This window comes from Protopterus annectens, chromosome 10.part0, assembly GCF_019279795.1.
Source record: "Protopterus annectens isolate FY-2018-M chromosome 10.part0, PAN1.0, whole genome shotgun sequence".
NCBI classification, from domain to species: domain Eukaryota; kingdom Metazoa; phylum Chordata; order Ceratodontiformes; family Protopteridae; genus Protopterus; species Protopterus annectens.
In genome coordinates, this window is record NC_056744.1 from 741,941,561 (window position 1) to 741,967,596 (window position 26,036).

General features: G+C 38.0%; 1 protein-coding gene across 1 annotated transcript in view; it reads left to right on the plus strand.

The window, feature by feature from the left end:
* RAVER2 (ribonucleoprotein, PTB binding 2) overlaps window positions 1–26,036 on the plus strand; it is a 2,410,893-nt gene that overhangs the window by 1,097,930 nt on the left and 1,286,927 nt on the right. The window contains exon 3 of the mRNA XM_044085561.1: window positions 1,591–2,060. Within this exon, the coding sequence (XP_043941496.1) occupies window positions 1,591–2,060 (470 nt within the window). The remainder of the gene's footprint in view (window positions 1–1,590; window positions 2,061–26,036) is intronic.

A 26,036-nucleotide genomic window follows, 5' to 3' on the forward strand; every position in this document is an offset into this window, starting at 1 on the left:
GAAACTCAAATGACTGTCACTGTTTAATGACTTCAGCCCTTAGTGATCTGTCAGAAAATCACAGATTTTAATAGGAACAGACCAAAAATATGAGATAAAATTCTGGACATTCTGCAAAAATCTGTACAGTTGAGAGGTATGAATGGGAAGCCAAAAATTGTCCCATGCATGAGGATTGCACTGATATGTGTTTGAATTTAGTGGTAATATAATAGAATTTGATAAGTTTAAATTACATATTTAACATTCCATTGTTTAATTTGTTCATTACGCACTAGTACATTATCCATTGCATCTTGCATCATTATCTGATCAGGTGCATCCAGGCTTTTCTAGAAAGGGTAACCTTCTTGGAGCGTGAGTGGTAGCATGATATATCTTTACTGGTCTGTTGACAGTCTTCTGTACAGTCATTGGAACTACCTATCACTACATTCTTCCCTAACCTATTCTTGGAACAGTTAAACTTTCATTAAACAAAGAATCAATTGTGTTTGTAATTTGGATTGATGGTGAAAACATAAACATGCAAATATTTATGAAGTATTTAGTTTCACAAAATTTAGGCTAATCCTCTTGTCCATCTGTAAATGTCTATTATCAGTAGGCTTCAGCATATAAAACAAATAATTTGTGGATTTCTCTAGTTGTTACTACAGTTAAGCATTCTGTTTGAGAGTACAGCTTCTGCACCATACATTAAAACACAACAAGAAAAGATGAACCCATTTTTGTCAGAAGAATAAACAAGCACATTATCAAACTGTATCAATGCTACTGTGTTGTCGAATGCTGTTTCCTGTTCTTTCCCCATGTTTATACAGTAACAAATAATACCATAGGTTCCATAAGGCTGTCATGTTAGGTAACAACTTAACACATTAGAACTAGGCGGTGCTGAAATACGTGCCCATTAGTTTTTGTGGAAAAATGTCCCCTAAGTTTGATTAATTGTTACAGAGGGCAAGTTAACTTAACCTTTCAAACCTTACTTCCTGTCAGTCAACCCACAGAACCTAATTTAATTTATGTACTAACAATCCGGATTTCTTTTTCATTGTGTAACCAGGGATGTATTAATAGGCTGAAAGACTGACTGAGCTAAGGACTCCATCACAGCTAATGGAGCTGCAAAGCCTCAGCAGATTTATTGAAATTGTGAAACCTGCTTCTTGATAGTCACACATATAGTAGTTAAGTTCATCTTGTGTCCAAAAGTGTGAATTTAAGGCATTTAAATCTTAAAGCAACAGCAGTGATACTCATTTGGATTTTTTATTTCATTAGAAGAACCATCGATACACATCTTGACTTGTTAGTCACATAAGAATGACATAGTTAAATGCTTCGTCAATTACATGGAAATGTCATATTAAGGTAACTTGCAGTGGTATTGGTTGCCACTTAAACAGTGGATCGCCCAAAGACAGCAGGGCTTGCAGGTACCTAAAACCAGATATACTTTTAATGTCATATCTCTTGTAAGCCAGTTTAATTTATTTAATGCATTTTGTACTTCTTTAAAGAAACAAAAAAAAAAGAGTTTATGGGGAGCATAAATAACATTATTTTATATTTGAACTTTTCCAGCATTCGTCACCCTGTTGAATGGGGAACAAGCACAGGATGCTATTCAGAAGTTCCATCAGTTTGTTGTACGCGGAAAAGAAATTACAGTCCAGATGCAGCCAACAGATGCCCTGTTATGTATTGCAAATTTACCCACCTCCTATACGCTGAAGCAGTTTGAAGACCTGGTACGGGTTTATGGCAGCATTGAGAGGTGTTTTCTTATTTTCAGTGAAGTCACAGGACACTCCAAGGGCTATGGATTTGTGGAGTACATGAAGAAAGATTCAGCTGCTAAGGCTAGAATGGAACTCCTAGGCAAACAACTGGAAGAGTGCCAGCTGTATGCACAGTGGGCAGATATCAATCAGTTAACCGCTGATCGAATTCATTCCAAGTGCCTTTGTATCGACAAGCTTCCCAAGGACTATACTGATTCAGAAGAGCTAACACATATATTCTCCAGTATGTACAAACCTGTCTTTTGTCAGGTAAGTCTCACAGCAGTTCTTGTATTCACTTCATACTACAAGTTGAAAGTAAAATGAACATAGAATGTCAAAGGAAAGTGATTATTGTATATAACTGGTAAGCAGACCAAAATTAGTTCTACAGCTTTTCCTACATCATTCTTCAGATTCTTCAGTTAAACCACATCAACTTTTCTCTGATTTTCCACTAATGTCTTTGTTTTATTGTGTCCTTCCTTTTGTTGCTCATTTCCCATTGTGCAGTATATTTGATGTGTTTTCTTAATTGTGCTTGCATTTCTTTGTCTAGTGCTGTGCATTTTCCAAAATGTCTCAGTTTGTCAACAGTGTAAACCTACCTACAGTTGTAAAGTGGACACAGAGTACATGGACTGTGGCTTAGTAGATGAACCAACCAACTTACAGGCAAAATGATTTGCAGAAATGCTCTTTGTGACTGAGAAATGTAAGACTGGAGTAGTACTGTCCCGAATAAGCTATCTAACTGCCCTGAAATGTCAGTGTCCCGACATTGCTGCATTGTGGTTGTTATGAAGTGTTAATGCTGGTAGTATAAAGCAGCAGTCTTCTGCCTGATTTACTAGACTAGCAGGATGCTTAGAGTGCCACCTGCTGGGGTTTGGTAAATACTTCCTGGGATTAGGTCACAAACATTGTAAATGTTATAATGGTGAATTAAGCAACTTCCTGTTTTCTCACATTTTAAACTTAGTGCCTGTAATAGTGATGTTCTGAGTGATTGTGTGCCATTTTGTAGGCATTAATCATGGCAGAACTTATTAAACTTAAGAAAACTATACTCCATGACAAGAATGTAAGGTATTAAGTTCAAAAACTTTAGAAGTGCAAAAATATAGGCATGAGTTTAGCAGTCCAGATACAGCTTTCAAAACTGATTTTTTTTTTTGTAAACTTCTATTTGTAAATGTAATTCCAGCTCAGAGAACTTTCTAGGTAAAATAGTTTGCCTGGAACATATTTCAATTTCTCTCTGTGCTATTGCTAAGATAAGACGGAAGACTGGTGAGCCAAAAATTATTTTAGAAGAGCAGAGAATTCCAGACATGAACTCAGCCGTCTATGCATAGCTTTCTAAAGTAATTGTTTCAAACTACTGTCTGGGAAGCAAATACCAACAAAGATTTTTTTTTAAGTAAAGCAATGTGGTAGGAACTTATTTCAAGATAAAATGTTCTTACCTTTGTCAAACCTGTTGAGGTGAGGTTGAAAATAATGTTTGGTATTTTGATGACCATACACCAGTTTCTTCAAGAAAGAAAGATGTATCTATACACAGCCTCACCATGGCTATTTTAGCGACTGTGATCCTGATTTTCATTGGTCTGCTTGTCAGTCCGATGTACATAGTAATTATACAGTATTGCATGAAAATGAGAGTTTTAACTTTTTAAATAAATTAACTTTTTTTTAGTTTCTGAATATGGCATTGAAGTGTCAGGGTATATGAATTTGTTAGGTTTTGCTTTTTCTATTGTCATGAATAAAAGTTCAACAGACAGTGATTTGGCATCCTAATATCCAGTCGTGGCATGGAAGTTCGACTGGCAGATCATCGTTCAAATGCAGTCAGATGTCCTTCTTATCAACAGTGAAAGCATGAAAAATAAAAAATAATAAATAAAAAAGCAGTGAAAGTCTGCATTAAAAGAAGTAACAGAAATTTACATTGCAAAATCTTGCAATACAGCAAGGTGGCACCAGAGGACACCTACTACAGCTATTACCAGCAAGTTGTTAGTTGATTTAGTAGATGGATTAGGCTTGGAGTATCAACATCAGTGATTCAAATGTGTTAATCCTACCTTAAACATTTTGTTTTCATTTTGGAGTCATGGACCTATTTAATAATATGATCACAGTGCCAGGACTTTGCCTTTTGTCTTTCTGACTTGGAACTTAATTTTTGCACAGATTTTGAATTTTTTTTTCTGGAGAGAGTCTATGATGTTGCTGATTGCATACAGCTATGCATTTATTTATTTAGTTAGTTATATAGCTGCTGTTGATGGTGCAGTGGCATACATTTTTTATTTATGTACTTATTATTTTAATTCCAATTGGAGGCAGGGTGCTTATTTCTGTTATTTCTCAATGTTATGCAAACTCTTATCTTTCACTGTTGATAAGAAGGGTGTTCATCTGCATTTGAACAATAATCTGCTGGCCAACCTTCCATGATTCAATTGAAAGTTAGGAAGCCCAGTGATTTACCAGGTTAACTGATATGAACAAACCTCTCAACCTCTTAGCACAAGAATTCTGGACAAAGCCTAAAGTAATGGGGGGACAAAGGCCCAAAAATAGGGGCAGATTAAGTTTTGCATTTGAATGCATTTTCTGAAGGAACTCAAAATTCTAAAAACTCAAATGTGTATCATTATTTAGTGACTTCAGTCCTCAGTGATTTTCCAGAAAGACACAAATGAACCAAAAATATGAGGCAAAAATCTGGACATTCTATAAAAATCTGGACAGCTGAGAGGTATGGCTGTGAGTTTGCTGCTCTAGATTTCTAAGATTATTTGCTTGGTCTTGAAAGAGTGAAAACCTGGATCACTTTTGAGAGAATACCATGGTGTGGGGGGATTTCCTTTCTTAAATGTAGTGTGACCATGGAGCAGATATGTAAATTTGGTGGGATGTGGACTGCCCCCATATGGGGGATGCAGGTAAAGAAACTCACCCTCACCCTGCAAAAAACACTTGTTTTGATTTTTACATTTGGTTATATTTTAATGGCAGGTTTTGAGATTGTGAGACCAAACATTTGTAATGTGAGTGATGTTGTTCCAAGGTTTCATAGTAGAAACATTTACCCTGGATACAGGATTAAATTGTTTGGCATTTGTAGATATACATTTTATAAGTAAACATCAGTAAGGCCACGTGATCAATCAAAAGTTTGTTTTGTGCATTCCATTTCTCTGGTTTGTTTTTTTGAATATTGTTCAGACATTGTCGTATTTTGTTGAATTCTTATTCTTTTGACTTTGAAACTTATCTCTTGCTGCTAGCTGTGCTATTTTCATTACCAAGATAATTCTTCCCTGGTTTAGGTCAAATTCATCTTAGAACAAATCAATCATTTTCATAATATTTTTGCAAAAGTATGGCTTTCTTGTGCTGAGAACCTTTTTAAGTTACTTGTGAGAGACCTGACATTTTTTAGGTCAAATATCATATTTTCTCCAACTCTTCTTTTTTTTTGTATTACTTTTTTTTTTATATTACTTTTTTTATCCTACATTAGTTAAGTTTTCCTTTCATTGCAGTCCCATTTGCTGGTATATCCCTGTATTCTATACTCCTATTTTCTTCCTTACTGCATTATATTCTTAGCCATGTTATCTTTCTTGCAACATATTTCTTACTTATCTGTCTGTCCTTTTCTTAAACATTCTTTTTCTTTATGCACTCACTGAATATCCATTCCTTACCTTACACTTTGCATTCAGCTAAAATTTTAACTAATTCAGGATCTGTTTTACCCCAATATCCCCTCAAATGTCTGTCTCTTTCTCTCTCTCTGTATCAATACTCTCATCTCTGTAGAACTTGTTTTAAACATCTGTGTTTAGTCTCGTACCATAATCGTCTTCCTTAGAGCCTTCAAGGTTTTCATAAATTAATGTGTTCTCAGATATTGACAGAGAAGGCCTTAATCTGTATCAGTACACTAACAAGACCCACTGGGGTGATATATTCTTACCGTAGCACATCCCCATCCATAGAATGTGCTGCCTCTACACATCAGACATAGTAGTACCTTTGCTAAATTTAAGACTCATGTGAGCATGATGCTGAGTGCTCTGGCTAGGCTGAATTTGCACACTGTTTCCCTAGTGTCTACCAATGAGCAAAGGACACTACTCTAAGTTATTGATTGTCTCCCAGCATTTCAATAGGCATATACTTTCATTCTTGTACTTGCATGGTCTCCTCCCTAAGCTTTCCCAAAATTACACTTATAAATCCATTTCTGTTGCTCACCTTACTGTGTGCCACATCTTAAACAAATAAGATAATTTTGAACCCTGGATGAAGCGGCACAATCCTTTCATCATCATCTTTTTTGCCAAAACCTAGTTAAAAGTCAGTACTTTTTCCTTTATTTACCAGTTTCTACTCTGTTCATACTAGTAGTTATCTAAGATTGAGTTAATGTCATGGTATAATGCTTCTTGTTAAAAATAACTGTAATGCCCAGATGTAAACCTAATTCATTTCCGCAATCCCAAGAGACCCTGGCTTTAAAATAATGTAGTTGTCATGAGGTAGGCAATTCATATTTTTGTAACTTCCATATTGTATCACTTATTTCATTATCCAGATGTATCCACTCACTGGAAAAGTTTTATTCTTGGATCTGCAATCTTATTCTTCTTCTTTCGGCTTCTTGGACCTGTAATAAAACAGCTTTATTCTCTTGGAAGATGAGACTTTAACCTAGTCTAGTCAGGACCTCAACACCCCTATCATAAAGACAGTGTGGGACTGATCAAGTTCTACCAATTGATTACTGAATCTACACACCCCAAACCCTCCTTGCAAGGGTACCTTCTTTGACTTTCTTTGTACTAACTGACCTCAGAGGTGCTGATATACACCAATCCTACCCAACTCTGTCTGTGTGATCACTCTCCTGTTGTCACTTTCTGGTCTATTAAACAGTCAAAGCCCCTAAATGGATACCTCCACACTCTCTTGCATATCATATTGTATCATATGTCATATCATATCATATCATATTCCTACTTTAGAGCTATATTTTTCACTTCTCCTTCCTGTCCTGGATTCTGTACCCTTTCAGTTTTTGAAGGGTCTATTTAGTAAGTAATTCTTGGCTCACACCAAAGCTTAAAAAGAAAATTCAAACTAGAGACAGTATCTGAAAGCTGTGGAAATCCTGTAGTAATGCTGCTTACCACCCCCCCCCCTTTTCTAATGCTGATTACAATTCTGTTTTTTTTATGATCTCAGAAGACAAACTAGATTTAATGTAAGGGAAAATAATTCTACTTATTTTCAAACATAACAGCAATTATATCTTGGTAACCCTACAACCTGCTAGTCTGATGTTCAGAAATTACTTGGGCAATCCAAGAGTCCTATCATTTTTATAGTGTATGATTCAAATAATCAACCTGAAAGTCAAACAGAGTCTGTTGAAGTATTCAAATGTTTATTCTGTAGTTATGTTTCCCAACAACATAGTCTTACCTTTCTGTATTCTACTCCTCCAGAGAACAATCTAGGTAGCATTGACGTTCCTTATTTCCCTTTTGAATTTAGCTAGATCTCTTCTTCTCTTAAGAATCAAGTGAAAGTTAAATCCAGCTGCTTTTATGCTGAAATGTCACACCAAATGGTAGCTTTACTTTTCAGGTGTTCCCGAAAAGTCATATCCAAGAGTTTCTACTCAGCATTGCTTTATCTGAAAATACATTAAGGTAAATGAACCATACTAGTCTGAGTTTGAATGTTTAATAATAAAGGCTGCATTAATACTATATCAAACCAGTATAGTAGCATGGCCGAGACAATAATTAGTTTTCATACAGGAGTTTTTAAAATTATGTTTCATTGTATACTTTGTATTGTCTGCTGTGAAGTCTACCATATCTAAAATCTATCATATGTCTTTTAATAGTACAATTTTATATTCAAGTGAACTGAAGTGAGGGTAAGTTTTTAAGCAGTGATCCTACTACCACTGTTATTTTGCCTGTGTATTATCTGAATGACATTTCTGCTGAAGTTATGGGCTTTATGTACATTTGCCATAATAGTAGTTTAAACTTAGCAGAGACTTTCTAAATCAACATGTATTGTTGTAATACCTCTCAACTGTACAGATTTTTGCAGAATGACCAAATTTGTGCCTCATAATTTTGGTCTGTTTCTCGTAAAACTGTGGTTTTCTGGCAAATTATTGGAAAATAATTGAGGGATGAAGTCAGAAAATAAATGACAGACACTTGAGTTTCAGACTTCATACCCATCAGAAAATTCATGTTAATGCAAAACCTGTTATTCTATCTAATTTCAAAGTTTCTAAGAGCAGTATTTAAAAAGTGTCCCTATTTTAGGGCCTTTGTCCCCCAGTTATTTATGGCCTTGGCCAGATTTCTTGCTCTAAGAAGTTGAGAAGTTTGTTCACTTTTCTGTCTTTAGATAAGTTACAGTATTCTATGAAAGGCACAATTCTATTGTTTTTTTCTCTTCCCTTTTGTTGCAATTATGTGTACCTTGACAATATTTTAAATTAATGCTTAAAACAGGACTGCAAAAATCATTTTTGAAAGCAACCATTTTACATGCAGCTTAGTAGGAATTATATAAGATGTTAAGTATTTACACTTAAACCCTGCTGGCAAAATACATTTGTAGGTCTTAAAAGTAAAACTTTTACTGCATGTGGAAAGCCAAGTAAAGAATTTCCTTAATTGCTTCCTAATTAACTAGTGCTACAGTTAATATTAAACTGGTTCAGGTTTTGAAATATTCTGGATATGCTTAACAACTGTTAAGGAGTGCAGAAACACTGTATTATCTTATATGCTACTGCTACCGTTTCAGAAACTCTTTTATGAAAACAGCAATATTAAAAAAGAAATGAAAATTCAGTTCTTGTTGTACTTGATTTTTTCATTTCAAGCAATTGTGCTGTTTTCATACATATTTAAGGCACACATCCTTTGTGTGTTACTGTTTAGCTGCAGAACCATGTTCTCATTCATGAAATCATGCTGAAGTATAATGTAATGATTATGCGTGCTGTATATAGTTTAGTGCCTGGTGAACTGATCTTTTATGAATGTATAAATTGGTAGTGCTGCACCAGTGTAATAATACAAAGCCAATATGTCTTAAGTTTTTAGGTACTTGGGTTTAGTGGTCATCTGAGACTGCTGATAAGATCAGCCAGAGGCTAGTCAGAAGTGACCATAACCTGGTACTCTTTACCTTTGGTAAAATGGCAAGGAAATGATTGGCACTCTTGATTTCTCATGGAGACTAAAGAACACTGTGAGATTAGAGCTACACTCAAATAACTTTGGATATAATACACTGACACGAGAGGCTCTCCCACAGCCCTTTGTTGGATCAAATGGGTAATGGGAGAATGAAATGAAACTGAGTGAATGCTGTGAGTTTACAAGACAAAAATACCTTTACTACAAAAAGTTTTACCTGGAATGTCCCTCTAAATATACATATACACCATTTTGTTTCTCTCTATGGGTTTGTGATTTCATAATATAGCAATTTCAGGCTATGTTGCATTTTAACTTTTAAGTGTATCAAACTAGGATATCTTATATAGGCTTTAAGAAGAAAATGGACAAAAGCCTATGTACCAAAATGTGTATTTGTTTAGGTATGTTTTCCTAACCTTGTGGTCAGACAGGCATGAACCATTGTAAACAGAGGCCCAGGGAGTTCTATAGTAACACAAATTAGACATATCTATAAAGCAGTAATTAAATATAGGACTCACAGTAGTTGCATAGACTGAGAGTATGCTTTATGTGTATGAAATGTTCAAGTCATTGCATATTCAAAGTGAAAAAAATAAATCAAGAACACATAAAAAATGAATAAAGAATCTACATGTTGATAGTCTTACATAAGCACAGTATATTGTTGCACCACTTGTAAAATGTAGTGGTAGTAATTATGAGCAAGCTTTTTCTGCATTATATGTTTGATTCCATTTTGTTACACAGTAGAATAAGACATTATCTTTAAGAGATTTAAGGTTTTTTTGCAGTATGATTTCACATAGAAGTGCATTCCAAAGTTTAGTTATATGTTCTTTTAACAGATCGTCTCCAATGTCATGGTAACTTCAATCCGTTTTTATAAGAGCAGTAGAGGAGTGTCCAGAGAATGCTTTACAGCATATGCTCAGAGAAGAGATTTCTTTACAACACATGCTCAGAGAAGGGTTTACTGATTTAAGACCTTTACTTTTGCATCCCTAGATACATAAACATAAAGACAATGTATGATTTAATTTTCACTTCTCTCCATCTATTCGCCTGCAGTAGATTAATTGAGTAAAGTCATGAAAATAATCACCCATAGGTATTACAAACCTAGCTGTTCTATCGTATACCATGTCAGAAGCTGAACCATCGAGGTGAGTCATTACTGAGCCGCTGACCAGTTTGAGAAAAAAAAGTATTTGCCAGTTTTATTTTGCCTTGGAAGAGTCAGAAATTGTTCTGTTCTGTTCAAACAATTTAAGATCTGATTATGTTTTTTAGTGTGAAAGCAATTCATGTCGTCACTGCTCATTGTTGTCATCCAAAAAGTGTGAATGTGGATAATAATACCTGCTACAGATTAACATGTTATTGAGCTCATAGTGCTTATGGCATATTGCTTAAGAATTCAAATCCTTTCTGAGTAGCACCTTAAATTTCTTTAAAAATGATTTCTTCTGCAAAGTAAATAGGAATCATTAATATACTGGATTGCAGAGACATGTTATTAACATAGATGGTTAAAGACCACTAGTCAAAGAACTGATCCCTGTGGGACTCTCACCTTTCAAAGTAAATGGAGTAGACATAGAATTAAGCCATTTAATGAAATTCTTTCTTTCAGATAGGTCACGGTGGAACCATTTTCACTGTAGTATTATAAACAAGTTTTAACTGCTTATTGAATCATTTGTTTTGCTCAGCCATATCAAATGCTTTTGGTAAGTGAAGGAAAGAGTAGCCATCACTTTCTATTAGTTTCGACCTTAACATATCAGTTCTGACAGAGAGAAAGTAAAGAACTGAATCAAGTCATTGCCTGTTTTGTTAAGCTGTGTAGGGATTAAACAAACAGGCTGTTTGCCTGTAAATAGCCAGAGAGTGACACATGATAGCTATTTCTTATGCATTTGCATGTGGATTGAGTATGGACAAGGGATAGAAGATGTTAAAATTATCTGACTCTCCATCAGTGTGGGTTGTATATATAAATTCCATTCTAATTTATAGGGACTTCTCCATGTGTAAGACTTTGGTTTATTAAAAGGTAATAGATATGGCAAGAGAAAAAGCAGTAGATTTAATTATTTTGGTGAAAGTTATCTGCACCAAGTAACCTGAGGCCTTTCTCTTCAGGAGAATCTGTCTGAGATGACTACACTAAGAGTTTGGTATTGCTACTGATGGTTGATCAAAAAAGACATGTGGAATTAGGACTAGATTTCAAAAGACTTAATCTCAGTTTAAGTGACTTACTCCAGTGAACACACCAGAGTAAGTCATTTACATCAAGAGCAAGTCTTTTGAAATCTGGTCCCTGGTATGACTCTGCTTTATACAAAGGCCTTACTCCAGAGTAAATCACTTACACTGAGAACAAGTCTTCTAGAATGAGGGCAGGCTTGCACCACAGTAAGTCATGTACACTAAGGCAAGTCTTTTGGAATTTAACCCTTGGTTTTATAATAAGCTATAGATTATTTAATTTCCTCTTTAAGTTTTTCTATGATCAAGTATTCAGATGTAAATGAAAGAAGAGAACTAAGCTACATTTTATCAAGAAATATACTTTTCCTGTAAACATCTGTATTGTGTAAGCTTTCTGTCTAGAAAAAGTCTGTATTTTTCAATTTTATACAAATCTCATTTTTCCTGTGTCCATTGAATACAGCATACTAATACTAAACAGTGACCTTAACCTGTGTATTTTTACTGGATACAAAAATGTAAGAGAGAAGATGAAAGTAAATTAGACTGTGGTACAGTTTCATTACTTTAAACTAACAGAATGAGGCTAGGCAATGAAAAATATAGTATATAGTGGTGAGGCCCTTAACACACCTAGATGACCCATGTTCAAGAAGCAGACATAGGAGCCAGTGGGAGAGGGGATGGCAGGCGGGTGGGAATAAAGTAGCATGAAGTATGTGTAGAAAAATTGAAGAAAATCTCTCAAAAAATATGTATGGAAGGTTTGATCTGTTATCTTTTTCCGTTATCTTGTTCTGAAGAAATCTGTCCATTCATCTCAACCAGCCACTAAAATTTCTGTTTCCTTCTTTGGCTGGACATATGCCAAAACCTTTCCATCTTGATTAGCCACATAATATAAGGTTTGTTGATGTAATAAGTAAGAGATTTTTAGTATCTCCCAAAGTGTGTTTTACATGTTTAACAAAATCCCCTCCCCCCCAAAAATAGTTGCCAAAACAAAACCAAGTGCAATAAAAGCAAGTTTATATCAAAAGGAAAATGCGTACAGGTAAACTGCCTATCTTGTTTCCATGGTAAGCAAATGGTTCTTAAAAAAGTGCCACTTGTTTGGCATGAAAAGCCTTGTTTTATGTTTATATTGTATAGGTCCATAGGCAAATACTAAGTTATCAGTCTGCAGACTATTACAAGCCTAACCAATAACCAAAGGTCAGAATCAAACTCTGTGCCCTGTGTACATGAGATAAAAACATTAACCATTATGCCAAACCTTCCTCCCAAATAACTGATTGACTGGGACATGGTTCAGGCAGTTCAATAAGCTATTCTTTTTATAGACTGTGTGAAGGCTGCCAGCCTAGCCAGATAGGATTTTATACATAATTCTGTCATTTGTAAATATGAATGTTGAATTACAGGCTTGTTTTCCTAAATGAAAGAATATGCTGTGAAATGTTGAACTCAAAACAATGTAGCAACATTGCCCACTGCTGTAAAGAAAGCCAAGTCAAGTATATCTTGTCTATCCTTTGAAATTTAAATAATTTCATGACTGTCTTTAATGTTTACAGTTCGGCTCCAGTCGGGCTAGATGAAGGCTTCCTGCCTATTGTTTTAAGGCTAAAGTTAATGACCAGAATTTACATGTGGAATGTCCTTTATTGCTCTGGTTTCTGCCTAGGTGTAAAAAAATGTAAATGCCGTGTCTATCAGCCTGGGAACACCAGGAAAGTGTAAAAAATGATGTAATGGGAATCAGGGCTGCAATAGCAATTTAAACAGAGAGAATCAGAAGGCATTAAACATTTTTGTCTTGATCATCCAACTCACAACACTGTCTTGCTCATATGTAATTTATCTTAGACTTGTGTTTTCTTTTAGAAATAGCTAGGAACTAGAAAGATTAGACTAAGTGTTTTTCTGTGATGTCAGAACTGTACTACTGATTTATTTTAAGTATTTCTGTGTGATCTCTGAACTTTTGACTAGCACTGTGTTGTAGAAAGTATTGTCTTGTGTTTTTAATTATTTATTATTAAATATTTTTAAACCATTTTAACTGTGGCTGTTTTGTGTAGAGATAATTTAAGCTCTAAGAGTACATTGCATGTATATAAGGATCCTGTACCAAGTCACTCTAAATAAGCCTTGACTGTTTAGTCACAACTACCAATTGGATAATAATATTGCACAGTATTAATTGGACACCCTTTTAAGGGCCTTTGAGTAGCTGATAAGTATTAGTGGGTGGAGGCAAGTAGAACTACTGTATAGTCTGGGAGAAAGGGGCACAGCTGGAGAAACTGTGCCAGCCTTCCCCAGGAGTGTCTGCGTGGTTGTATAAACTCTTATCTCAAAGTACATGTGTGTGCGTGTGTGTGTGTGTGTGTGTGTGTGTGTGTGTGTGTGTGTTTGTCAGCTACTTGGGCAGGGACACAAAGCACTGGTTGGACAGAATTTAGCTTGCCCACTAAGCAGAGATCTGGACCCTATAGTTGTGCCATTGGGGAGTCTTATTGGGGACCTGGAGAGCAAGGGAGTGGCCAGCCCCAGACTGACTGTGATCTCTGTGCACTCTTAAGGGAAATTGCAGTTTACTGTGTATATTTGTTATCCTTTCCTCATATATGGGACGCCCTCTCTGGTGTTAGTGGTGAGGATTGAGGCTTCTTGATTGCTGGGCCAGGGCACGGGCATCAGAGACTGAATGACACCCATGTCTGTCTATTTATCCATCTAGGTTTATAGGTAGAATTAAAGTAGTAATTTCCCTTGGTTTCACAGTGGTGGGTGTCTGGATTGACATCCTTGGCTTAAGCTATGAGCACATTTTTTAAAGCAAATAGGCTTGAAAAAATAAGACAAAATGATGAAAGCCATAAAAATGATTTCTTGCATCTGCAGAGGTATTGTTTTTTTTTTCTATTAGCAAATGCTTTCAGTGCTGAAGGTACTTGGTAAGTCTGTACATTCTGAAATGAGTAAAATTTACAAAAATTCCCTCCTGCATCTACAAAGGTGTGAGGCATTTTTTCCCCTTACTGCTGACCATTTGTAAATGAAGGTGAGTGGTATGCTGGTTTAAGCAACTGATTTGGGAATTCTGGGTATTTTTTGCTAAGGGAAATGCAAAATTTAAAGGTACAGTGGCAAGTAGCTCAGTGAAAAATAAGTCTGCAATTATAAGAAATGAATAAGACATAGTAGTCTTTCTAGCAGCTTTAATATGTTAATGCATTTAAAAGAATAGTGCATAATTTACTTCTGTTTAAAAGTAGTCAGCACACTTTTTCTTAGGGCTAAAAGTTAACATTTTATGAAAACATACAAGCTGCTTTTCACATCTGGGAGGAAAATACAGATGAGAAAAAATCAGACAGCAATCAGTGTAAGTGGGAACACAGGCTGCAACTTTTGGTTTAGCATGGGAAGCCTTAATTGTAGATTAGGTAATGCCCATGGTTGCAGCTGTTTATTTGTAAAAATTGTTCCTATTTTGAAGGTTAAACTTCATTTGTTGAACATGTGCATCATTTTTTGTGTTTTTTCTGATGAGGGTGTTCTGAAAATATACTTAACGTTTTTGTTTGAGAGTTTTCATTAAAGCAAAAACTAGTGATTATGTGACATAGATTCAAATGAAGATGCGAAGAGACAAATGTATAAAAGTTAAGCCTGACAAACAGTATGCAAGTAAGACCAAACAGAAAAAAACTGGAAAAATACATTAAAAAAACTGTCATGTGTAACAGGTGAGAGCAAAACGTTTCTATCATAATGGCTACTCTATATTATCTTGGAATGTAAATGGCCTTACAGGTATATACATAAAATAAGAGTACTGAATTACATTAAGAAATATAAAGTGCAAATTGCAATGTTGCAAAAGACATACTTAAAAGGAATTGAGCATGTAAAAGTGATAAAGAAAGTATTTCAGGGTGAATATTCAGCACAATGTCAGGGACAAAGAAAAAGGGGAGTAATAGTACTAATTGCTCCAGGGGCTCCAATAGAGATTTAAGAGGACAAAAAAGAAAAGTGTGGCAGATTTGTGGTAGTAAGGGGCTATTGGCAAGGGAGGAGAATTTATATGTATATTCCACCAAAATGTTATCTTTCAGCAAGGAATATTACTTATAGATGAGGGCTGGAAGTTGATTTACAATTGTAAGGACATGTCAAGGGGACCTAGAAGGGAAGATATAACAAAAGAGAATAGATTTCTGAAACACTTTATGAAAATATTTGGTATGGAAGATGTGAATTCATTATTAGAAACTAGGACATAATTTACATATTACCCAAGGTACAATAAGTAGGCTAGAATGGATAGACGTTATATTTCACATATGTGCAATTGCATTAAAAGCTTTGATGTACATCCAGTAACTATTTTATATCATGTACTGGTAAAAAACTGAAAATGTAGGGTAATGAAGTAAAAGTTAGACACTGGTACTTTTCTACCCACCTGTTAAAAAGAGTAGAGTTTAAGGAATGAATAGTGGAAATTATTCAAAAGTTATTAGGAAGATAAACATTTCTTCAACAGGGATAGCTAGTGAGTGAGATAAAATGAAATTGGAGTTTAAAAATGGGTTAAAAATAAAAGAAAAAGACACATGATTAAGAACTAATAGGAATTATTTAGATGGGGTTGGCAAAGGATAAAGTACTGCAGAAGAAGTGGAATTTCGCAGAAGAACAACTACAGAATGATAAAGAGAAAATAATTGGAAAGTGACTCGGTAAATGGCACAAAGAAACTATATCAGGTTACAAGGCAAAGAAGGAAATATAAAGAAGATAGTCTGACACCTCTCATAAGGGATGCCAGCAACAACTTGCTCACTAGTCCACAGGTCATCAAAGGCAGATGGAAAGAGTATTTCCAGCAACTTCTGAATGAAGAAAACCCCACAGAAGCTGTACTGCCCCAGAAACAGCCTACAATGAGAGAAGAAGAGGAGCCCACCCTAGAAGAAGTAAGAACAGCACTAAGGAAAGTGAATTCAGGGCAAGCAGCAGGCTCAGATGAGGTCACAGCAAATATGATAAACTGCTGGGTGAGATAGGGGAGAAATGTCTTCTGAGGGTACTAATAGCAGTGTGGAGAGAAAGGGGCATCCCACATGACTGGAGAATAAGCATATTCATGCCAGTGCACAAAGGGGACATCCACAACTGTGGGCAGTACAGAGGCATCAAACTCCTATCACATTGCATGAAGGTTCTGGAGAGGGTGATTGATAAATGGTTATGCAGGGTAGTAGAGTGTGAGATGGGAGGTGAGCAGTTCAGATTCAGGTCAGGATGCAGAACAATTGACCCAATGTTTTCAGTGAGATATATACTTGAGAAGAAGCTAGAGATGAGGAAAGAGTCCAACTGGGCATTCCTAGACTTGGAGAAAGCATATGACAAGGTCCCAAGAAAGCTGATCTGGGCAGTACTACAGTGGTTTGAAGTCCCAGAAACATGTACAGGGACCCAATGACTCAAGCACAAACAGTGTTTGGCCTCATAGAGGGGTTCCAAGTGGGAGTGGGTATACACCAGGGTTCAGCTCTGAGCCCACTGCTGTTTATACTAGTGACAGACTACATTAGCAAACAGGTCAGAGGGGACAGATCAACAAAGTCACTGTATGCAGATGATGTGGCATTACAGGTAGACTCTGAGCTAGAACTTCAGCAAAAGGTAGGAGAATGGAATGCAACACTGAAGGCACACAGGATGAAACTAAGCACAGATAAGACGGTGGTAATGGCAGCAAATTGGGGAAATCAGAAGAAGCTGAGAAAATAGATAGAAGGGAAGATAGTGGAACAGGTAAACAGCTTCAAGTATCTGGGAGGGTTGGCTGAGAAGAAGGGAAGTCTGAATGAAGAGTTCAAAGCTAGAATCAGAGGGTCTGCAGCCAACTGGCATAGAGTGTCAGGGTAGTCTATGACAGAAGAATGCCAAAGAAGATGAAAAGTAAGGTGTACAAGACAATGGTGTGACCAGTACTACTGTATGGCACAGAAACCTGGGCAGTAAAGGAAGAACATATAAAGAAGCTAGAGGTGATGGAAATGAATTGCCTGAGAAGGGTTGTAGGATGCACACTGTGGAAAAGAAAAGAAATAAGGACATAAAAGCAGAAGCCAAAGTATATCCAATTGCAGAAAAGATCAAAGAGAACAGATTACGGTGGTTTGGACAAGTGCAGAAAAAGCAGAAAACAATCTGGTGATGAAGATTTGGGACAGACAGGAAGAAGGTGACAGGAAGCGAGGACATCCAGCAAAGAGGTAGATGGATTGTGTGTAAGAAGTTCTGTGACAGTCAGGCATGAGTGGTAAAGAAGGCAGGAATGTGGCACTGAATCAAGAGAGTTGGCAACAGTTAACACGATACCCTGACCCCATGTAGAAAAAAAAAATGGGAAAAAGGGAGCTGATGATGATGACAAAGAGAAAGTAATTGAGTATTTGGATAATATGCATGAATTTAGAAATATTACAATTAAGCAGCTATTTTTACACATTTTTTGAATTATTACTTATGATGTAGGCAAATATACATTTATATAAAAGAAAACAAACCATGTTAATATGTTCACAGTTACAAACACTATTAGGCACTATTTTTTACAAAGTATCTAACCCTGCAGCATAATGACTTAAACAGCAGTAAGTAGAAAGGGTTATTGCCAAACTCTGGGAGCCTAAGGCAAGAAAAATAACCAAAGCTTCAATAGAGGTTTTTGAGCTATTTCAAAAATGTTATTAAAATTTGTATAAAACAAGGGAGTGTGGATACCAAGAGATAACACAAATGGAAATATTTATGGAAGACTTAATTATGCCATGGTTAGAGAAAGATGAGGCTCAATGACTAATAGTTAAACTAGGAGAAGATGAGATACAAACCATGATGTGCAATCTATCTGAGGGGAAAGCTCCAGGAATATAAAACTCTGGAAAATTTTGTTTAATATTATTTTGAAAGGAAGGAAGTACCAGCATCTTGGAGGAAAGCTGTTGAGGCTGTATTACCCAATGAGGATAAAGACCTTTCAGACCCAGCTCCATATAGACCAGTTTCAATTTTAAACCATGGTTATAAAATGTTTGTATCTATACTAGATAAAAGAATGGCAAAGGTGTTGCCAAAACTGACAGATATGGATCTATGTGTTTTTTTTTTTTTGGGGGGGGGCAAACATTTGACAATATTGAAAGGCCGCGGTGGTGCAGTGGTTAGTATTGTCACAGCAAGAAGTTCTCCCATTCGATTTTTGGCTGGAGCACCTTCTATGTGTAGTCTGCATGTCCTCCCAGTGGTTGAGTGACATCTAAAGACATGTAGGTAAGTGCATGCGTGAATGGGTGTGTCTTCTTTGAAGGTTGGGCATCAGGCTGGCAACTCGGCACCATAAAAATCCACTGGAAATCATTAGCAGACTGGAGTTCCACTGTGGCAACCCCTAACCAGGAAAAGCCAACAGACTTGCACTTGCAGCAAAGCAATGATGATCCAGAGGGAAGAAAAATGTAAAAAATACTGTTGCTATTGGTGCATCTTGATCCAGAGAAATCATTTGATAGAGAAAGATGGGAGTTTATGAGAAGGGCAATGGAAGCATTTGCACTCCTGATACAGTAATGAAGTTAATTAGGAGGATATATGAAAGATTGGCAGCAGGAATTAAAGTGGGAGGGTTCCTCTCCGATAAGTTGTGTTTCAACAGAGGAACAAGGCAGGGGAGTCTTCTTTCTCCTTTGTAATTAGAGACACTGGCAACGAAAGTAAGGGATTCAGAAATTCAAAGATATAGTTGATAGTATAATCAAGAAAAGCTGGCTTTATTTGTAGATGATTTTATTTTGTATTTGATAGATCCAGAAAAGGACATCTTGATGTTGTGAAATATTTTGAGACAGTTTCAAGTCTTTTTGTAATATAAAATTAATGAAGATAAAACAAATGCTATAGACATAAATTATGTATCTACACACAAAGTGATTCAGCAACATCCATTTTTATGTAGGCACAACATAATGAAGTATTTAGGAGTATGGATTAAAAAGGTGTCTGTTATGGCAGCTAAGGATACCTGAGAGTATGCTAAACAATAAATAATATAACAACTAAGATACTGGAAGCTATTGTTTATGGATATGGATAGTACAATGAATTGAAAATGTTTTTAGTACCTTTAGTTTTATATATAGGTCAGGCATTTTTTCATCAACCAGCAGGAAGTTCTAGACAACAATTAATAAAGAGCTGAACAAATTTATCTGGAAGGGGAAGAGGGCAAAAGCTAAGTGAGGTAAGCTGATCATTCCACTAGAACAAAGTGGTTTAGGATTAACTGATTTGAAGGGATATTTTAAAGCTACATAGCTATGCAGTTAATGTTCATATACATAACACAAACAGCAGTTTATAATTCAAAGTGGAAACAGAGGATGATGATGATGAAGTGGGGGGGTCAAGAAATACACAGTGACTGGCATTTTGGATGCAGATCATTAAGGAGAATGCTAAACAGCCGTACAGAATATTATATTCATAAAGTTGCAGAAAGTATTTTAAAAACTAAGCCAGCATGGGAATGGAGAAAGGAGGTTTTGCCAAGAAGAATGACTGCAAGTAGAAGAAAAGAAAATAGGCAAGAAGGGCTAGAATTTACTGGAGAAAAGGAACCAAGGTACTGAAAGCAAATAACTAGAGAGGGAAAGATAAGAGAGTGGACTGAGGTCCAGAAGAAGTTTGAACTGCAGATTAGAGACTGCATTCCCTACCATTGATATCAGAATGTAGGCAATGAAAAAGTGATTTGAGAGACCTAAGTGAAAGACCTGCTCTGGCAGAGTTTTTAGTGAAATGTAGAACAGAAGTTGCTGTTAAAATGAATAATAAGTAGGGCATATAAAATATTGCATTATAATTATAAGAATCAGAGGAGGTTAGAAAATATTGGAAAGAGAGGCTTGAAAAGCAATTTACAAGGAACAATGGGAGGATATATGTATTATTTCACAAACACGCAACAAAGTCCAGAAGGCTTAGGGTTTTTTTCCTTGGAATTGCTTTTATGGCTATTTTTGTGCACCAAGCAGTTTTCAAAGAATTCTTTCTCAGGTATATAGCAAATGCTGGAGGTGTGTTGATGAAGAAAGAGGTAACTGGGAACATATTTTTGGGAGTGTAATAGGTTGACAATTCCCCACAGAGGACTCTTGTCAGAAATATTTGAAGACCAAATGGCTGTAACTGAGGAAATTATTCTTTTGAGCAGGGACACAGGTCTGAATTGCCTCAACATAGGAAGCTCTTATTAAGTTTAATTCTGTTGGCTGTCAAATAAGTAATTAGTAGAAAGTGGAAATCAAAATGTAAACCAACAGTACTGACTGCTGCAAAAAGGATGAAAGAACTTTTAAGAGGGATCTTTAGAAAAGGGAACAAGCAAATTACATAGGAATAGATGGAATTTTCAGTGAACAATACATGCAGAATAATGTTCAGGCGAAAGAGTAAGTTTAAGAGAAAGCAAGTATTCAGCAATTTATATAGTGATGGACTGAATGTCAGTTGTTATACAGAAAGAAAACATAAGTAATGTATAATGTATGTAAATGGGAAAAATGTTAATAAGGTTTGCTTTCTTTTCTATTAATGTATGTGTGCGTATGTCTTCAGTGATAATTCAATAAAGGTATTTAATAAAAGATTCTCTTACCACAGGCAAATTCTTTCCTTTTTAAATGTATGTCAGAGGGTAAATCCTGGAGTATTTGATTAGAAGTTTTTCTCAGCTTTATAATTGCCTGATTTTGTCAGATAAAGAGGTGAATTTAATATTAATGCTCTGTTAATCTCTCTTGCTAAAGTGGACCTACACAAATATGTCCAATATAGGAATATGCAGAATTGACGTAAAGTACTGCTGAGGTAATTGTGAATAAGTCTTTTCTACTGAAAAGTCTAGATGTCCTTCGTGTTTCACTGTTGCAGTCATCACATTTGGGTTATCCTGCCAGGGTAGCCCTTGGCCGACCCGAATACCAGAGGCTTAGTATTTCTGCGTCGGTTGCTGTCTCTTCACTACTGACGTCAAGTTGTCAGTAGTATAAAGTAAGGCAGCCAGTGCCATTACATCAGTCTTTCTTGCCATGCAGCCCGAAGCAGAAGCAGTTTGCACAAGTGCCGGTTGGCCGCTACCTGAGTTCCATCTACCAAATTTAAGCTGAAATCTTCTAAAGCTAAGTACCCATGTCAAAAAAAGTTAACAATTGTCTCGCCTATGGAAAGCAAATACCACACCAAGACTTTCAGTCTTACTGCGCCACTTGTTTAGGCCCAGACCATGGCGTCCCCCACTGTCTCTTCTGTGCTTTGTTCAACGCCAGAACTATCCGTCGTCAGGCCCTTATTGTAGCTAGATATTTTTGCTTACAGTCCTCAAACTCCAATATGGCTTTGGTAAGCCATCCCACAGCAGATCTTTCTGAAAAAGCGTAAAGATAAAGAGAGAGACAGACTGCACAGGTCCAAACCTCCTGATGACACTCCTAAGCTAGTCGTCAGTTCTCCGGCCTCAGTGAGGTGCCTTTGCAGCCTCTGATGACCGCTTCTGTGGATTCGCAGGCTGCTACAAAGACCCTTTCGGAGTCCAGTATGTCGCATGACTCTTCTTCGACTAAGGATCCTGCAGTCGTCTCTACCTTAGATGGGTCTGGAGCCATTGAGTAGGCACTGGCTTCCAAGGAAGTCCTTTGCACTACCGATTCTCAACACAAACCAATGACTTATTTTGCATCTACCATTCTTTCGAAACCGACTGAGTTTCTTAGGCCCAGGGTATGAACCACACCCAAGAAACCAACGACCCAATCACAGACACCTGCTTCCTTGCCTCAGACCCAAATGCTTAAAATGGTGGAAGACCTTATCATGCTGATCAGGGGGAAACCAGGCTACCCCCTCCAAAAGGAAAAGAGATCTGTCCCCTGTAGTTTTGTCTGAAGAAGAGTCAGATGACTCTTAATGCATCTGAATATGAAGACATGCAACCCCCTCTCTGCTTATGAGGATTCTGATGCAGAGGATTCTATTTCTTCAACCTCTCCCCCAGAGGATTTTTCCTTTGGGGAAACCCTTCATACCTTAATGGAGCATTTCCAGTGGGAGAGTCAGGACTACCCTCAGTCTAAAAAGAGACTCAGGGAATTCTTAGATCTCTCACAGCACAGACCCTTGGCCACCCCCCCCCCCAGTCTTGGATGTTGTGGAAGATGTTTTCCTGGAATCCAGCTTGACTCCTGATACCCTCCATCCTGCACTCAGAAAACCAGACAGGTACTATAGAGTCCCTGACTCACACAAATTTCTTTTTAAAAACCCTACTGCTGACCTTGAGGTAATTTCTCAAGGGCCTAAAGGGATTAAAGCAACCTCTGCTAAGAATCACACCCCCTCAGACAGGGATTCCCGAGCACTGGACATATGGGGTAAAAAGCTATACACCTCAGCTACCCTTGCTATCAGGGCACTAAATTGTCAGTTCCATATGCTAAAATTTCAGCAGCATACCCTGGAACTCCTAAATGAAAAATGTCTTCCTTTCCTGCTTATGCAGAATCTAAAGTGTTACAAGAATTAATGCATTCTGCAAACTAAACACACCTTGCACTGTGGTTTTGATGCCCTAGAAGCTTCTTGCAGAGCAGCAGTCACCGGATCTGTCATTAGAAGGCATGCATGGCTTAAGGAACAGCCCTTGCCAGACCATGTCAACTCTAAATTGTTGGATGCGCCTTTGCACAAATACAACTTATTTGGCACTAAGGCAGAAGAGGTCTTAAAAAAGATGGAAGAAAAAGCAAAATCTATCCAGACAGTTAAGGATTTCTTACAGGTCCAGCCACCAAGGTTCAGCAGGTATTGTCCCATCAAGCACTGGTCTCCTCCCACTAAGCCCGTTCTGGCCAGACCCTGGGGAACCAGACCCCACCGACAGCAGCCACAGGGAATGCAGAGATCCAAGCAGTGGACTACCTCCACTTCAAAACCAGAGAGTTCTAAACCACCCCCTTATGGTAAGAATTCACAATGACTCACCTACACTAACCCCTCCCTCTGCCCACCTTCACTTACCCCTAGGAGGAAAACTCCTTTCATGCGAACACCTGGGCCACCATTACCACCGTTCCCAACATAGTGTGCCAGGGATACAAATTTTCCTTCCACACCCTTCCAACCCCAAAAGGGTTCCCAGATCTTTCAACAAACAAAAGCAAGTTCTTTCCCTGCTCTCTATGAGGGCAGTAGAGCACGTTCCTGCAGAACAGAAAGGCCAAGGTTTCAACTCCAGTCTTTTTCTGGTACCCAGAAAAAGGGCACCTGGCACCCCATCCTTGATCTATCCATTCTAAACACCTTCCTGGTGATCCCAAAATTCAAAATGCTCACCCTCCAGCAGCTGCTACCCATGCTCTCCAAAGATGCTTGGCTAGCCACCCTAGATCTAAAGGAGGCCTACCTCCACATTCCTATCAGGGAAACATGCAGAAAATATCTCTGTTTCAGGGCAAGATCTCAACACTTTCAGTTCTCTACACTTCCCTTTGGCTTATCCACTGCTCCCAGAGTTTTCACAAAATGTCTGGCTCTGGCCATTGCCGTTTGCAGACAAAGGAATATCCAGATTTACCCATACTTAGATGACTGCTTAATTCAAGCAGACAGCCAGGAAAAGCTGCTCAAGCACCTGGTCTTTGTAAAGTCCCTTCTAACCTCCCTAGGGTACACTAACAATGAAAAGAAATTCAAACTGGTGTCCACCCAAAGGATTATATTCCAGGGAGTAAGCCTGGACACAGCATCCCAAATGGCATTCCTTACACCAGAAAAGCAAATTTTCCTACTTCTGTCAACTTGCCACCAGACCCCAGTTATTTGCAAGGAAAATCCTGCAAGCTCTGGGGTTCATGGCATCTTGCATACTACTCATTCCATATGCCAGACTGCATATGAGGAAACTTCAGTGGTACCTAAAAAGCCTTTGGTGTCAACACTCTCAAGACTTGGAGACTCTTATACCTATAATTCCTTGCCTCAGAAAATATTTTCTTTGGTGGGCAACAGCATGCAACCACAACAAGGGACTACCTTTCTCACCACCCTATGCCACCCAGACCCTCACACAGATGCATCAGACTATGCCAGGGGTGCACACCTGGACAGCAGGTGCATACAGGGCCTAGCATGCCTTGATAGCTTTCAAGCCCCTTCTCTCCCCAGGGGCTCTCCTTATCAAAACAGACAACACCACTGTTATGTGGTATATCAACAAGCAGGGAGGAACTCACTCCTACCCCCTATGCAGGCTGGCCATGACCCTTTGGTACACAGCCTCTGCCATGCAACTCCACCTGTTAGCACAATTCCTACCAGGTTCTCGCAACTCTCTGGCAGACCAATTAAGCAGAAATCTTCTGGACCCCCACAAGTGGCAGCTTAACAGAAGAACCTTCACCCTAATAACTCAGAAATGTGGAACCCCGAGGTTCGACCCCTTTGCATCCCACACCAACCATTAGCTCAGCAAATTCTGCACCAGGGAGCATCACCGCATGGCTTGGGAAGTGGATATCCTGTCCTTCCCCTGGGTCAGTCTATCAGTCTATGCTTTTCCTCGACTTCCTCTCATCCCCAGGGTGCTGCTCAAAATAAGGGAGGAAAAACCAAGGACAATTCTTATACCACCAGACTGGCCTCGCCAGCACTGGTACCCCTTGCTGCGCAGCCTGTCCCCACTGCCACCATGGCATCTTCCTCAGATTCCAAACCTCCTGACCCAGAGGGAAGGGGAATTCATGCATCCCCAATTGCAGACCCTCAATTTGGCAGCTTGGCTTATTCCCTAAATCCTGATAAATCTTCCAATCTCAGTAAACAGGTTCTAGATGTTATACATGAGGCCAGATGCCCTAGCACTAGAAAGTCTTATGTGGACAAATGGAAAAGATTCTGCACCTGGATTCAGGCTAAGGGAGCCAATATGGCACAGCCCTCCCTCCCTCTTATCCTGGATTACTTAGCTGACCTGCTACGCACTGGCCTCTATTTTTCCTCTATTTAAATTGATGCCTCTGCTATCTTTGCTCATTTTCCCACTGAGCATCTTCTTTTCTCACTTTTGATCAAACAGTACCTAAGAAGGGATAGCAACTTGAGGCCACCCAGAAGAGCACCAACCCCAGCCTAGGACCTTAACTTTGTGATGGAAAAGCTCACCCTGCCCCTCTTCGAACCAGCCTCCTCTGCAGAGCTAACATTTCTCTCCTGGAAGACACCTTTCCTTCTGGCCATCACTTCAGCCAGAAGAGTCTCCAAGCTGCAAGCACTCATGGCTGTGGAACCCTTCATCATCTTTCATGCTGACAGGGTATCCCTCAGGACTAACCCGCCCTTCATGCCCAAGGTGGTGTCCAGTGTGCCTCTCAACCAATCCATTCACTTGCCCACCTTTTTTCCTCATCCCCAGAATAAGGGGGAAAGGATCCTGCACTCTCTAGATGCACACAGACAGCTCAGATTCTGTTTAGACAATTATAAATCCTTCAGAATGTCTGACAAATTGTTGGTTATCTTTGCTATCAGGGCAGAAGGCAAAGCTATCTCCAAACAAACCATTTCCAAATGGATAGCACACTGCATCCATTTCTGCCACAAACAACATGGA